Source organism: Cebidichthys violaceus, unplaced genomic scaffold, assembly GCF_023349555.1.
Source record: "Cebidichthys violaceus isolate CVI_PGR_0920_01 unplaced genomic scaffold, fCebVio1.0.p SCAF_16, whole genome shotgun sequence".
Taxonomy (NCBI): domain Eukaryota; kingdom Metazoa; phylum Chordata; class Actinopteri; order Perciformes; family Stichaeidae; genus Cebidichthys; species Cebidichthys violaceus.
This window is the reverse complement of record NW_027176329.1, coordinates 9553641-9571140: the sequence shown is the minus strand read 5'-3', so window position 1 is coordinate 9571140 and position 17500 is coordinate 9553641. Positions and strand designations below refer to the sequence as shown.

The window sequence follows — 17500 nt, the reverse complement described above, 5'->3', positions numbered from 1 at the left end:
CAGGTAAGAGGAAGCAGACTGAGGTCATACAGAGATCAAGAGGGAGTATAAGAGCTGTTTTATATAGTGTGTGTGTGTGTGTGTGTGTGTGTGTGTGTGTGTGTGTGTGTGTGTGTGTGTGTGTGTGTGCGTGTGTGTGTGTGTTTGTAGAGAGAGAGGTAAGCAGAGGATAGATAAATGGAATGGGTATAAATGGAATCCTTTCCAATTGGGAAACTATTGTCTGTCCATCCCCTCTAAAACATACCTACACACCTACCTCACACACACACACACACACACACACACACACACACACACACACACACACACACACACACACACACACACACATATACACACACACACACACACACACACACATACACACACACACACACACACACACACACACACACACACACACACACACACATACACACACACACACACACACACACACACACACACACATACATACACACACACACACACTGTGAGGGTGAGACAGGTGTTAAGCATGAAATTCATTCCACCCTCGACTCAATACACACACACCTCAAACTCTCTCTTTCTCTCTTCCACTCCGTCCTCCTTCTCTTATCTCTAAGCCACCATCCTCCTCTTCTTCCTTCTTTCTTCATCCTCCAGATTCTTCTTTACAGACTTCTTATTTTTTTTCTCTTCTGATGTGACTGACGGTGTGTCACGGCTCTTGCAGGACACTGAACAGTACCTTTGAGGATGTAAAAAATGTTTTTGCCTCAGTGCTTTACAACTAAACTGAATGTCAAATCCCTTAAAAAATGGATGTTACTATAAATTGTTGCATTTCCAGAATTTCCATGGAGACAGATCATGTGAAACTCGGCTCTGTTGCTTCTCACACCCACATGGATGTATTGCTTTTTTTTCTCTCACAGAAAAAAATAATATTTATGGGTAATAATGTTTTTTTTTCTGTAATGCCTCTCTTTCTCTAATGTGTCTTTTATTGCACCAGTACAGAACAAAGCCCTGAGGCACTGCACACAAACTCTCTCTCTCTACCTCAAACACATAGAAACACATGGCACAAACAGAAACCTTGTACAGTAGAGTATGTTTTGATTCATTTAACCACATCACACAAGACTCGCACACACACACACACACACACACGATCAAATATCCATCGACTCACATACACAAGCATAAAGACACACACTGTTGACGTCATGATGTAACTGTGTCAGTGAAGCACTAATTCTGTGTCGTTTGTCAGGTCGCTGACAGTTGCTCACACAGAACAATAACCGGTTGTGTGTTTTTCACTGGTGTTATGAGTGAGAAGCTGTATTTTACTGTTAGCCCTTGGCTACAGAACAGGCCGATAGACGAAGGAAAAACAGAGACAGAAAGTGGAGGAGACAGAGAAAGCAGACATGGCAAATAAGGGAGGAGAAACTGTGTGTGTGTGTGTGTGTGTGTGTGTGTGTGTGTGTGTGTGTGCGTATACCCTGTTGCCAGTGCTATCAAAGTTGTATTGCACAGGGCTTTTAGAACATCGACCATCAGCCAAGCAACTTAAGCTAATCATTTTTTTAAAACCTCAGTGCTTTGTGCATGGCAGGGCTTCTCCCCGATGTGTGTGTGTGTGTGTGTGTGTGTGTGTGTGTGTGTGTGTGTGTGTGGGCGGTGTAACAGTTGGGATTGTTGGCCTGTATTTGTGTAAGACCTTTGCGCCATATCTTCTCACACATGCATGCACATGTGAGCCCCAGTATGATGTTTGAAAATGACAACATCTAAAAGTTGCTCTGGTAATCTGCCTTACTATAACTAATCACTGCGTTGATGTCATTGAGGAGGGCTTCTGTGTCTCAAGCTCCTCCAACATGAACCCTGGGATATTCTGCAACTTCTACAGGTGTTCAATAGAGAATATGACCAGCTGCATTGCCGCCTGGTATGGCACCAAAAACTGCCCAGCACCTCACCAGGGCGGAGCTGCCATCTATAGCAGACCTCTGCACCCAGCGGTGCAGCAGGAAAGCCAAAAGGATTATCAAAGAAACCAACCACCCCAGGCTCAAACTGTTCTGCCTGCTGCCGTCTGGCAGACAGTAGCACAGCATCCGGTCCCGCACCACCAGGCTCGAGGACAGCTTCATCCCACAGGCCATAAGACTGCTGAACTCTTGGGCTCATCACTTGCCACTTTATCACTATATACTTACTGTCTGTCAAACATTCCTGAATACATTTCGTTAATACATTTGTAATTACTATCTAATTTGTATTAATTTGTTTTATATTTAATTTATGTTATATTTTATCCTTTATTTTAACTTGCACTATTATATTTTAGATTGTTTTTTTCGATTTAGTTTTTAGTTTTTAGTTTTTAATTTAGTGAGATCTTCCTTTTCTTTTTTTTATACATATTTAATGAGCATCTTTAGCGGGCGCCTTTTCATTGCCAACGACTGCTTCACTGTTATTGTTGTGCATATGATGAATAAAGACCTTGAACTTGAACATAGAGTTAAGTTACACTTATGTCACAGAGTTGAGCATTTATAGCAAATGGTCATACAGGTAGTTTTTGCTACAAAAAAAGGCTCTGCTAGGTGAGGGAGCTCTTAAAATAACGAAGCAGCAATGACAATTTTGCAGTGAGAGCCAAATCCCCCTGAACACATGGACGTTAAGCATTATTTAAATCCACAAGATACAAAAAATACAGCACATAAGGAAGCAGCAAAAGGTATGAAAAAGGCAGGAGCATACCAGCAGAGTGACAGTGAGTGCTCTGGCTGAACTAATGCTATGTTTCATTAAGGGCATGCACAGAATTACAACGTTCACATCATCCCTGAATCCCTGGTAATTGCATTTATATTGGTCGATTCTTTATCTCAACGTTTTGTTTTTCTTTGCCCATTTCTTTCTTTCATATACTTTGACACAAACGTCTTTACAAATGTTACGCCAAAAAAAGCAAGTTGAAATTGAAACTGTGATTGAAAAAAAAAACTCTCCATAACAGAGTGTGAAAGAGTGAAAGCTAAAAAGTCATTACTTTATTAGAGAGATAGACCAAGAAATGTTACACTTTCTATTTTTAAACATACAGCAGGGAGGCACACCACCACCACATACACATACACATACAAAGTTACTGAGTGATGAAGGACATGGTGCCGTGAAAAAAGAGAAGAGGAGTTGACTAAAAAATGGACATAAATAAGTGAGTTTTTCTGTTGATATGTGTCAAATTTTTGTGAAAAATGTCTTATGTTTTTCCCAAGAGAATGACATTGGAGCATTATTTAAACCTGATAAACATTTAAAGTCTGTGTCGTCCCTCAACTTTGCCCATGAGGCTCATCAGGATGGATGCTGCCGAGTCATGATGACACTGCGATGGCAACACCCGCACTGCTCTCCCCTTGCTTTACCTTCATATGTCGGGATGGTTTTAGAGATAAATACAGTCCTGACCACAAATGCTATGCTCGTGTAAACTCACAAAGCCTGAAAATCCGTCATTTTAAACAATTCTATCAGTTCTGGCTTGCAGCAACTGCTCAGATTATGGTGTGTGGAATTACATTAGATTTAACTCTAAAGTAGTGTTATCATGGTTGCTAAACTCATTTTATGGCAGACCAAGTGCAAAATGTGGTGAACAAAGTAAGGTATTTGGGTCAAATTATCAGGAATGATCTGATGATGACAATGTGCAACGTCTTGCAAACTGTATCCATTTCATATGTGAAAAAGCCCTCTTTAGAGCCTGTTGTATTATGTCCCATGTTTGTCTATTAATGTACCCACCTTTCCCCTGTGCTTGGTGATCTTAACTGGGCTTACACAAACTGACACAGGGTCTTCCCCTCGTTTTTGGAAACATGAACAGATGTCTGTATGTGTATTATCCTCTGTAGACTTGTGAACTGCAATGATTATATCTCCAAGGTTGTTGTCCTCATTTGGTATCTATTTTATCATTTTGATCTGATATGAACCTATGTGTCTGAAACAACGTTAAATCAAGTAAATTAAAGATCAGAGAAGCAGAACTTCCTAGCAGACAAGTCTCTTTTTCTTGTCTTTTCTCAGAAGAAGCCACACATGAGTGTTTTTTCATCCCTTCTATACATGTCCACATATTCAAACTACTTTACTTTCCTATGCGGATGTCCAGAAAAACACTCAAGGTGACTCTGCCCAAAAACGGGCAACCAATGCTTTGTCTGTGAGATAAAGAGAAAGACAAAAAAGAGGGAGTAGAGGGGAGGGAAATAGAGGAAGAGGGAGATTAAGAGAGGGAGAGAGAGAGAGAGAGAGAGAGAGAGAGAGAAAGAGAGAGAGAAAGAGAAGGGGGGGGGGGGGGGGGTGCATGCGGCAAAACAGAGAAGGACAGACTGAAGTCATTCAAGCTTTTCTTCCCCCTGAATAATCTCAGTTTTGTCCAAATTTAGTTGGAGGAGATTGTGGAACACCCAGTCCTTGACATCAGCCAGAAAGTCATGTAACAGCAGCAACTTATATTCTGACTGAATCTCTCATGTTTCTCTCCCACTTTCTTTCTCTATTTTCTTTTTACCTTCCCTGTTTCTTGTACTCCTCCATTCCACAGTGATGCAATATTATGTAAATGTTGTTGAGCTAGGATTGTGTGGCAGGACGTCAAATTGACCCATTAGTACTTTTCTTTGGGGTCTCTGCTTCATTCAAGGGGGACAACCAACAGTACTGTGAATGCTTAATACGTTATACTCTACCCGATGAGTACTACAAAAGAGTATTGAAATGATCTGACAACTGATATTAGACATAAGACAAATTTTGTTTTCAATTACACTGAAGAAATGCAATTTCTTTTTTTCAATATTGTAAAATCCTATGGGTAAAAGTAGGGTGAGAAAGTACTTGGGCGATGCTAGAATGCATGGTCCAGAGTTATGCTTACCTGTTTCCCCTGACCAATAGGCTATCCTAACCCTAACAATTCGTCCCTTCGGACCATCCATTTAACCATAGTATTTCCCATCTCTTCAGGACTTGGTTAGCTAATGTTACCTACAATTTCCCAGACTGACAAAACAAGGTAATTGAAATACGACTGCAATGTATTTAAAGGTACTGTGTGTATTTGGTGTATTTGCCTGTATCTAGCGGGTAGGATGCAGATTGCTTTCTGATGCAAAAAACCCGAAAATGTGAAAATGCGAATCTCAACAATTCTTATTTTCAGGTGATTATACACTAAAGAAGCTTAAAATGAGCCTGCTAACAGCATTGATCCTGTCCTTGATTTTATGGGGGACAATTGGGTGCAGGGATGGTGCAGGACATTTTATTGTATTTAGGAGTTATTGTTTCAATGGTGCACTCTGAATCAACCCTGTGTCTGCAGGTCGGATACAGCCTCCTCTTCACAGAACATACAACTTATAAGTTTCACAAACTGAAAAGTTAACGAAATCTCTGGAGTAATTGCAGTTTAATGCACAAGGACATTTATTTCATTGTCTTATGTTTAAACCTTGCCGGGTGGATAATTGCACAGGGCACCTCTCAGGACTCCATAGACACATCATCCAAAAGCGAAGGGAGGTCACAGGGGACAATGTACTCGACCCTGTTGGGGAGCTCGGACACCACACAGCAGCTTAGGGCACTGCGGGAAATCTCCATGTTACAAGCATCAGTCCACTCATCAGTTGTTGCGTCGTAGTACTCAACGTTATAGGAGGTGGTGAAACCCTGGAAGCCCCCAACAACAAAGAGCTGATCATCAAGCACTTTGATGCCGAAGTTGCTGCGAGGAGTCGACATGGGGGACACTTCGTGCCAGGTGTTGTTCCAAGGGTTGTAGGCCTCTACGCTGCACAGACGGGTGAAGCCATCAAAGCCACCAACCTTTGGGAGGAAAAGTGAAATGAAATGAAGTGTGGAAACGTTTGAATGGAGATTGAACCAATTTCTCAACGCCCTTGCAAAAAAGAACACTTGCACTCAACTTTTTCTGACTCTCTCAGTCTAAAAAAACAACTGCTGACCAAATCTCTTAATACTTCACACAGTTAGAGTGCCACTGTTTTATATACTTACTGTATAGACATGGTTTGCATATGCAATGATGCCAATTCCACTGCGCTGGCAGTTCATGTGGGCGATCATTGTCCACTGGTTGGTGTCTGGGCTGTAACATTCAGCCGTTTGCAGGCAATCGTTCCCATTGAAACCACCACAAACGTAAACCTGGGGAGAACAGACGGGCATTAACAGGAGGGGTTTTGGGTAAAGAATCAGTTTTCTTGGCTTCAACTGGTTATAAATTAAACTGATATATTCCTACACAATCGCAAGATAATTCGTAAATTACAGCTGAGAATCGTACAACTGATTATTTTTTTTACTTTTAAATATCAATATTGGTATTGGTCTTTAATATCCAATACTTTATATTATCATGCCAATATTTCCTTAAACTATTATCATTATTACAAACCTAAGATAAGCTATAATCAAACTGTTTAAAATGTGATTACATTAAATCAAATAGTGAGGTCTATGTCAGTGCCATATGTATAATAAGTAGTCAAATGTGTTAAATGTTTAACATGTTGACCTTTCTACTTACACCATCCTCATACAAATGAATTACAGTGTGTAATAGTGCCACACACACCTCTTATCACTTCCATGCACACAACATCATGAAATCTTCCGATAGCCTTTAGGTTGCTGAAGACCTTTAGTCTGACACAACCCTCTGGCCAATTATTCCATTTACTTCAACACAACCTCAAAAGGTCAAACAGAACCACTAATTGTGTAACTTTACTTTTGTCTTATAATTTGGTTCTTTTTACAACATTGCAGTCGTGTTTCAAACAGGTATAAAATCAAATTAGCAATGTTCCAGTCCCTATCATGCTACTCCGTTACTCTTGAACTACTCCCAGCTGCTAATTCATTTCACCCACCTTGTTGTGGAGTGTTGTGCTGCTGGCATCGCTCCTACACTCTTGCATTGGTGCAATAAGACTCCACTGGTTGGTCTCGGGCCTGTAGCGCTCTGCAGTGCAGAGTCGTGTGTGCCCATCATAACCTCCCATGGCATAGATGCACTCGTCCAGCACAGTGACGCTCACATAGCAGCGGCGGTAGTACATGGATGCCACCTCATGCCAGGTGTGTGTTCTCAGGTCAAACCTGCTCACGCTGCTGAAAGGCTGCACACTGTCAAAGCCACCAACACAGTAGACGTTCCCATTGAGAAAGGCAGTGCCGAGAAAGGCACGAGGATGCTCAAGATGGTTTGTCACTTTGATCCAGCAGTCAGCGCGGACATCGTATGCCTCAATGACGTTTGTTGAATTGTTGATACTCCAGCCTCCAATGGCCAACAGGACGGCATTAGGCAGGCGAGGACGGGCGAGATAGTTGAAGAGATGAGAGCGTCTGTTTGTCAAGTGACATATGGTTGCAATGGCTTCCCTGGTGATGAGCCAGCACTCAGTGTTGTTTTTCACCAGCTCATTGGACATCACATTGATCCTCATGTAGTCCATACTCGTCAAGGCCCGTTGGACCTACACAGAGAAAACAGGATTGTACTTGAGTCCAGTGTCCAGACCTCTGTAGCTTTTTATAATTATTTTAACTGTGACTAATATTCACCCTTTTATTTTTGAATATTCAAAACTTTTAGACTGGTCGCATTCTATATTTTTGTTATTGTAAATAACTTCCTTTAAAAGCTCAAAACCAACCATGTGTTAGTCTGTCTCTGAATACTCAGATTCTCTGAAGACATCAATCTTTAATAACAGACCATGGTTGAATACTTTAACAAAAAACAAGAAAGCTATATCTGACCTTGGATACACAGACAATATTAAAGGTAGGATTAACTTATTGTTGGTTTTGGTCTTTCATTGACAATAGCGCAGTATAGAGTATAACTAGTCTCCTTTCACAATGCTATCATGTATTGCTGTAACATTTGAAAGACCAGGAATAATGTTTATTGGCTCATCTAAGACAGAATTGATCTGCTTTCAGTCTTCAGTTACTCTTAAACAGCAATTTCAGCCTCCCAAACATAGGGTGCATTCACCCTTGACCTGTTCTGGTGTGATTCAAACAAACTGGGATGCATTTGCATGTTTAGTTCAGTTTGGGCTGCCGAGAAAGCTGTGAATCAAACTCTGGTGCATACTTAACAACCGGTGCTGTTTCTTTGTTGTGTGAAGCCCATCGTTTTCCTTTTAAACAATTCAAAAATAGTAAAACGTTGTGACCATGATGATCTACAAATTGCAGTCTCAACTCATTTCTTTGCAAGCTCTTCGTAACACCAGAGAAGGTAGATAAATGAAGGTGCACTAAAGTGCCGCATGACTTACTGTCAGTCTCTGTAATCTCATTTTCCCTTGGTGGTCCATGTAGTGCTAATGATGTAGGATGCCAGTCACCAAAAAAGCTACCAGGCAGTCAATATGACTTATGATATGTTTGTTTGCAAAAATCTGTCTGAACACAAACTGAATGAAAGCCCTCTTAAACTGGACTTGGTCTTGGGATTAACTTTAATTTGACTCAGGTGATTTAATTAACTGTCGCTGCATTTAGGATAACACCATCAGCCAAATGCAGAAGATGTAAGTCTAAACAAAATCTGGTGACAGAAGGTTATCATACCTTAGACAAGAGTACTGCGATGTGTGCTTTTCGTTCTTCAGGTAGGTGGGCGATCCAGCGAAGGATGGCCTCATACACAGTGCTCTCTTTTCTCACATTGAGGTCGTTTCTACCGAGGATGTCGGTGAGTTGCTGCACAGAGAGCTGCAGGATCTCTTCAGAGAAAACAACCTTCTCAAAGTGATCAATGATGTAGTGGTAGGCCTTGTGCTGCAGTTCGGTGACGTAGCAGATGCCGGTGACCTGAAAGATGCCGATGCAGTTCTCTGGGCAGAGCTGCTCCACCAGGAAGTCGCAGCAAGTTTGCACCAAGTCCATTACATTGAGCTGATCGGCTGCCAGCAGCAGCTCCTGCACGTTTTCCCAAGTCACAGAAACAGAGCCGGTGTATGCAAACTCAATGATGAGCTGCATCATGTTAGGAGACAGGCCGAGTATGCTGAAGACCCTTTTGTCTGGAGGTGAAGAGCGTCTGAAGAGAGCACTGCGGGTCAGGATAAACACACCAGAGGATTCAAAAAAGTGACTTTTTCTTCTCATTGATAACAATAATAATGTTTTTAAGTAAGTATACGCAAAATCAAAGAGTGTAACTAGCACTGCCAAATAAATGTCACAAATATATAATATTACATTATGTATCTTATTTTTGTTTTCTTTTGTGATCTCTCTGGAATTGTTTCACCACCATCTACAATTCATTTAATTTTCTTGCAGCTGTGAACCAATCCATTTGTGTGTTGATTTGACCATCTCAAGTGTGTGTAATTACTTTTTTTAATTAATTAAGTCATTTTCTGAAGACATAAGTCGTGCTACTACATAATACTAATCTGCTTAAAAGCACAGCACTATGGAACTGAGGACTACTGTAAAGTTCATATAATAAATCCAACTTAAATTAAAAAAAAAACTGCAATCTGCAATCAATACTCCCAAACTACACTCCCAAACACTCCCAAATTTCACATCATGGAAGTTGATATTTAGTTGTAATCAACTGAATGGCAGCAAGAACCTTCATTTACCTTTCACCAACCTAATATTTTATATCTTCTCCTGTATGTCAAACTTTCTTTTTTTTTTTATCACAAATGCTCCATGAACCTATGTAACTCATTACATATTGTGACAGTCTCTCAGACTTCCGATCATTAACTATTACTTTCTGCACATTTGAAGGATATACTGCACATTCACAAGATTCCCCCTGGTATCAGATAAACAACTCACAGGAAGTATGGGCTGCATTTACACAGGATGACCCTGTGGATTTCAAATGATACGTCCTCCACTTTGATGACTGCATCGCAAAATTTCCCCTCCAGGCGTAGCTCATCAAACACTGAGCTTGACATGTGTGTAGATTTGCCCCAGTCGCTCATCTTGATTTCCTTAGTAAGAGAGTTTTGTTGGCTTGTCTCATGAGCTTCAACAGGTCTTTTGAGTCAAGAGCGATAATGTGAACACACATCATGATGGGTGCTAGAATTCTAGATCCAAGATTCCATTCTAGAAAGGATTCTTATGATATCACTGATGGACTGACAACATACAATTCCACCTGTAGACAGCAGGTTTGACATACAAGCATAAAGTTGTGCATTATTTATTGCTGTAACTTAGTTTTTGTGTGTACATCAGTCTGACAGTACAGGCAATGTTTCACCAAAGTGGCAAAAACATGATAATTATAACAGTATAATTTTGCTTTTGACAGAAGCTATTTCATTGAATGTTGCACATCATGTTTTTCTCCTCTTCACTCCTGTTCATCATCTCCCAGTTTTATTACAGCTGTCCTCCAATAAGCAACTCGGTCATTTTACTGTTAGTTTAAACTCCCTGGTCACCTTGTTAGGTACTATATAATCTATTACAATCCACTACAACAGATCTACCAGATATGAACGTTTAGTCTTTGTTCAAACTTTCAGAGAGATGCTGATTCAACTTCGTGTTTATTGTTTACGGTTGAAGTTTGCAGTGCTATACATGCATCAGGAAGCCATTCATGCACACATCGACACACACTTACAGAGACAAACACATATTCATTGCCCAAAACTCTGCAGTAACTCCCTGGTATTAAACCGCTGCCTTCCTCAAGGGCAAACACAGCAGGTAGCCTGAGATCTAATTAGCAAGTTAGCCTTTGGTTGACTAAGTAAAGACCCCATCCAAGAGAAATCTGAGCTCAGTTCACGACATTGTACTGTGATAAAGAGGAAATGTGTGCAGCAGTGAACAGTAGGAGGGAGCATTTTGTTGACAAATGGCTGCTAAATACAGCAGCTTCCGATTAAACAGTATCCGAGGAGGTGTTCATAAAACAAAGAGGCAGTGGAGAAGAATGACTGCAATCAAATAGATTTAATCAAAGTACTTGAACTTATTCACCGGGGTCATTGTGGTTGTTTTCAAATCACTGGCCCACTAATCTGTCTTGAAGGCAAAACAACTCAGGAGTGAGATGTCAAAAACAGTCAGACACACAGCGTGAGCTGAATATTTACAGGGAAAATACATTTTCAAAGCCCCAAAAGCAAAAAACTGGAACTATAAATCACTGAATGAGGCTGATATAACGTTCATCAATAACAATGACTTTCAAAACTAATTTTCAATTTTGGAATTGAAAAAAAATCCAGCAGCCTATTTGTATTTTCAATTGCTGGAAGATCAATTATGGAGCAACTAGTGTGTGACTAAATTTCAAAGTATTAATGTAATTACTTAAGTATTTTGCAGCATGACACTTATTTACCTGATGTATCTCTCAGGTTAGCTGCCTCTCTCATGTCTAATCTCTGAATATGTTAGTTAGATAATTTGCAATGATTTGAAAATTTTTCCCATGTTTAGCTCATTCTACAATTTGTTTTTAAGAATTTAATAGTTGTAAGTTCCTGAGTTTCCCATTGTTTTAATCTTTAAATCTAAGCGCTTTCTCCCCTCTGTCAGAAATGTAATTCTAATGGGGAACATTTTTTGTAATATTGGATTTATTTATTTTGGGATCCTTTTGGACATTAATGGTTCCCAGATGATGAATTCTTCTGACTTTGGATGTCCCCCGAGTTTTTCTTTAGCGCCACCAACAGGTTGAGGTTGACATTGGTGGCTAGGAGTGAAATGGCAATGGCAATAAAGTGAATGATGTTTATAAAAGAATATGAAGTTTTACATTATATTTACCAACATTATTATTTTTTAAATAATAAAGATCATATCTATTATTGTTTTGTATCTTACTATCAGACTTTAACCTCAGCATCAGTCAGGAAAAATTGTTGCCATCAATTTTACTCATTGCAATAAAATGGTAATTCAGTCTTATTTGTCATTTCGTGCCTCTTTCTTTCTTGCTCTCTGCAGAATGTTTCCTGTGTGAGGGTAAGCAAGCATAACCATGATTAACTGGAAATATGACAAAGCAATCCTCTGAGCGCCTCTCAGTCATTATGCCCAAATATGACAGAGTGTTAATAATAAGAGAAACAAAGAAACTGGAGCCACAAAGTGTGAGCAGAGCAGAGATATGACTGGACACTAATGAAGATGTATGTTGCCAATACACCTCACTGTGTGTGTGTGTGTGTGTGTGTGTGTGTGTGTGTGTGTGTGTGTGTGTGTGTGTGTGTGTGTGTGTGTGTGTGTGTATGTGTGTGTGTGTGTGTGTTTGTGTGTGTGTGTGTACTTAGGAAGATGGACTTCATTGGGATTTAAATTGCCTCTAAAAGAGCTTGATAAATGCAAGTAGGAAAAAAAATTACACTTGTCAGTTACAATTTATTCAAATAGTAAAACCTCTATTGCTCTATCATCCATGTCATGTCTGTGAATCTATCTGCCATTACCATATCCTACTGATTCATAAATGATCCCCCTTTGACTTTTTTTCCTTATCACCTTGCTATGCTGCTCTAGTTCTAAATGTGTTTAAATATCTGCATGTGTAAAGATGTATCACATATTACAGAGTCCACCCACATTTGTATAGCTTGTGCAGCAACCTCTGACCTTTCCTGAAGAAACAGCCTGCAGCAGGACTTGACGGCTGTGTGTCTGCCGCAAAGTCAGACTTAAATAGAAAAACAGTCAAACATGTTGCCACATATTTGTATTTTTGTTATGTTGTTGTTTATGGCCTATGTAAAATGAGAGCAGCGAATGTTACCCAGCAAAATCAGAAACTGCAGCAGCAGAAAGTTAAACAAGTTTTCCATGAAAAGATAAACACAGCAGTGCTATTAAGCTAGCCGTGTGCCATTAAACCATTGCAGAAGAAGAGGATACTATGAGATTATATCATTACAATACCTACAACAAACAAAAACTATGTTGAAAATGTGATAACATAACTCACTGTATAACAGCCATGCTGCGAGAGAGCAGAACAAGTGAAAAAGGGGATGGAGGAAGACAAAGATTTCAAAACACTTTAATTGTAAAATTTCTGTAAAGCCACCTAAAGGTTGCAAATAAAAACAATTAAGAAGTTCAGCGATATGGGTCTCATGAAGTGTTAGCCACAATCAGGGTCCGACTGTTAAGTTTTGTGAACTGTCAACGATCAAGTTGCATTGTGGGTAATGTAGGCTTCATGTTTTGACAATGGTGAAGATCGTGTGCAATTAATACTTGTTTTAAAACTCTCCATCATGAGTCCATCACGCTAAATCTGTGGAGTGCTCTTTTAAGAGGTTCAGTATGATATCTTCCCAGTTTGCAAAAAATGTGAAAAGCCTGCCAAGTACTTTCATAGACTTCCAATGTGTTTCTAGCTTCAGGATGAAAAGCACCAGGTTCATATATAGTTTTCCTGAGGCATCAAAATGATCAGTGCCATGTTCAATACACATGATCACTGTAAACGAGCTTTTGAGATCAATGATTAAACTGACTTATACTTTTTTGGTTGGCTGAAGAAAATGTTATGTACTGTTAGATTTTCTTTCGAACTGTCTGAGGCTTTCTTTCAAATCAAGGAGATAGAGTATGAATGTGGATGACAGTAGAGAGAGAGAGAGGAGGAATGGTTAGAAGGCAAAAGAGAAAGGACAGGAAGAGCAGAAAGAAGCTCTGCAGCAGCTGGAATTGATTTTTTAGGAAGCGACTGAGAGAAGTAGGAAACTGCTGCTACATCCCCTCGAGCCTCCTCCGACACACACACACACACACACACACACACACACACACACACACACACACACACACACGTGAGAACACACCTGCACATACACTTTGCTGATTCTGCACATGACACACACACACACTCTCTCTCTCTCTTTCTCTCTCTCTCACACACACACCTCTGCCTCTCCGACTCTTTCCTTTTAACCTTGCACAAATCCAGATTCAAATCAGTGGAGAGCATAGAAAATGTTTCTTTGTTTGGTTTTTATTCCCATCAGCTAAATTGGCTTGCTGGTAGACTCTGTTACACTTCAAAAAGCAACACGGAACGGTAATAATGAAAAATACCTGTGTGTGTTTGAGTACAATTCATTACAATGATATTGATCTGCTCAGAGGAAAAAGCTCTGAGGCTACTGCTGCCACTGTTTCCTCTGGAGGCCACGACAGCGTTTTGATTTATGATGAGTCAGCAGGAATTTGTTTAACTATGAGCTTCAGGAAAGTATAACTGGCTCTTTGTTTTGTATGTTGAAGATGTATCTCTGTAAAGTTGAGTAAAATATGGATATGAGTCACATTATCGCATGTAGCTGTAACGTTTATGCCAATTTGACTTCAAATATTTCCATGCTCACCAGACAGCAGTGAGCCAAGGTTCTTGAAGCCATGCGTTGAAGTGGTGTGAGGCTGAGGGAGAGCGATACGTGCCGTTTTTTGTCTTACCAAAAAAACAGAAGCAGCAGAGCAAGTGCAAGAACTCTGCACTAATATATGATGCAGTTGTTGGCACGTCCGGCTGCAGTTTTGATTTAGGACCATTAAACCGGGGACGTTTTTTTTGTGCAATTAATTAATTAATTAATACTTTCACACAGGACGTAAATAAACACTGGCGGAAAAGCGATGTAATTTCCTTTCAGAACTAGGTACATTTTTCTAAACTTTTGTTCCTTGAATAAAGGCATCAATCACTCACATGTTGACAACGGACACTATATTGTACAACAACATAGAGGCTCCATCGTCCGAACCAAGACAGCAAACTTTATCATTCTTTTCAACCTTGACAAAGGCAGCCCAGATCCACTCGTTCTGTTCTTAAATTTTTCTGGGTTTTTTTTCTACCTGTGTCAGAAATGAAGGCCCCAAAAAGCTTTCATTTAATTTTGAAGAGCAGTGACACAGCTGATTAAAAATCCTGTTTTTTTATATTTTTTTTCAACACATTAGGACTGCACAGCTAACCCCTTGATTGCCTCAATAATTGATTTGATAACTTTAAGGGTTGGAACTCTTCACATTTCCTTCAGGTGTGAGGTAGATGTATGGGTCCTTTCAGTATATTTAAATAAAAACTAAAGCTGCAATTCATCTACTAAAGTCACCAAATTCATCCTCAACTGTCTTTTATGTTTTAGACTTCCTAAAAGACTCAACAAAATAGATGAACTGTTGCTGGAAATAAATATCTGTCTGAGGTTTTCTTTTACTGAGGCTCACGGTGTGAATATGTGTGAATAAAAAGTAATGAAAAACAGCACGTTTGCTCAACCAGCTTAACCCAGACAAATAAAGGTTAATGAAAAACAAGCCCCTAAACTGAATGTGTAATTTCTCTTAGAGGCTGTAGAGCGTGTGTGTGTGTGTGTGTGTGTGTAGTACAGTAAAGACACACTTTGCCTGCGTGTGTGTTTCTACGCTAACCACTCACACAGCCACAGGAAAACCCTGTAAATGAACTGTATAATTATGCAAACGAAACTTACTGCGCACACTTTTGAAAACAAGTGATTCTTCAATGTGAATCAACAGTTGTAGAGTTCTCAGTAAAATGAATGGAAATATGAATATGGATTAGAGTACTACTTTTTCTGCCCTGTCAGCTTTCTTTCTTTTTTTCAAGAAGCATTGCAGCACCACAGACCTACTTTTCCTCTCCTCCTACCGTATCGCTGCACATTGCACTGTTTTTAAGTGCATTTAAACCTGCTCTAAGCAAAGAGAAATGCATAGTTTGTGATGATTTGAGTCTCTGTTTGTTCATCTTTTCAGATGCACTTTCAGGTCACTGTCAACTAAATAAGATTACAAAATTGTGAAACCTTAAGGCAGAAAGTAATTTAACAGACCCATATACTGTAAGTAAATGTATGTACTAATCTATAAAAATATGTGTTTTATGTTTGTTAATTCACGTCTTTGATATGAAGTATGGTATCCACAAAAGTTTATTTTGTGGGTTGCACTTAAAACTCCTAGTTTCATATATTTTGGTCTGTCTCTTTTATCTTTCTTCTTTTAATAAGGCACCTCACTTCTGCTTGCTATGGCTACATAAATAAGGTTAAAGTGTTTGCTTGTTGGTTTAATTGTGTATAGTGTGTTATGCTTTTACAGGGTAAAAGAGCTACAAAAAAGAAAAACAACATTTATATCATTTATTATTTGTATTATTTATTAATAGTAGAGTATGCTACTTAGTAAACATTAGTTCACTCTGGATTTGTGATTGCAGTAACCTCGAGCGCACCAGAAAAAGAAACATAAGCAGTAGATTTGAATAAATATGTCAATGAAAAACAAAAACTAGATATAATACAAAACAAATTTAAACTTGATTACGAATCAGGAGAATAATCCTAAACAGCATAAACAAATGACTAATAGAGTAATTAAAGCAGTAAGTAAAGAATGACTAAATCCAACCCAAACCTAATTTGTCCCTTTAACCAATATCCTGTGTAATGATTTTTCAGCACGTCCTCGTCCCTGAGCTAGCTAACATACTGTTCCCAAGCCAACTTAGAAACTGTAACTCTGGCTTAACAGGCACAAAACAGCTGACACAACGACACACACACCTACACACACACACACACACACACACCTACACACACACACACACACACACACACACACACACACACACACACACACACACATACACAGCAGTATATTACCCGTCCACCAGGGAACTAAACTGCTTACAGGACACACTGGTAGGAGTCCTTAATGACCTAAGGGGTGTGTGTGTATGGGTGTGTGTGTGTGTGTGTGTGTGTGTGTGTGTGTGGCGAGAATGTGTGGACACAAACAACTTTTGTATCTGCATTTCCACGTGTCTCACACAGCGTGGGGTGTGTGTGTCTTTCTGTGCTCCTGAGCATAACTTTGTTGCATGCAGGTTTTGTTCCTTTGAGTGCACGCTTGGGCGTGTGTGTGTGTGTGTGTGTGTGTGTGTGTGTGTGTGTGTGTGTGTGTGTGTGTGTGTGTGGATCAATAAAGCTATAGCTGTAATGAGCCAGCTAAGCTGCTGTGACAGTATTGCAGCTATCCCTAGAGAACAGATATGAGAAACTGTTGTGTAATTTACCTGAACAGCACAATTCAGAAGTGCTTCATTTCCTAAAATCTCATACATAAACACACACACACAAATGCACAAACACTGTTGGTAGGATAATGGGGTAATGGATAGAATAAATTAGTAGCATAAAGTTGTAATTTAATATGCTGAATTATGAGTCTCATACTGGAGTGATGTAAAGGTTGCATGAGTTCAAATGTAACTGACACTATTGCCACAAAAAAAAAAAAAAGTGAAGTTAACTTCCTTTGTGAAGCTTCATCACACAACAATGTCTCACTGGGTTTTACATGCCCTGAAAAACAATGG

General features: G+C 39.6%; 1 protein-coding gene across 1 annotated transcript in view; it reads right to left on the bottom strand.

The window, feature by feature from the left end:
- Positions 1–5456: 5456 nt before the first annotated feature.
- The window catches only part of LOC137872394 (kelch-like protein 10), a 38413-nt gene continuing 26369 nt past the window's right edge, over positions 5457–17500 (bottom strand). Inside the window, exons 3-6 of the mRNA XM_068710602.1 lie at positions 8683–9166; positions 6963–7571; positions 6085–6234; positions 5457–5892 (exon numbers count right to left, since the gene is read on the bottom strand). Coding sequence (XP_068566703.1) covers positions 5548–5892; positions 6085–6234; positions 6963–7571; positions 8683–9099 — 1521 coding nt within the window. The 5' untranslated portion in view covers positions 9100–9166 and the 3' untranslated portion in view covers positions 5457–5547. The remainder of the gene's footprint in view (positions 5893–6084; positions 6235–6962; positions 7572–8682; positions 9167–17500) is intronic.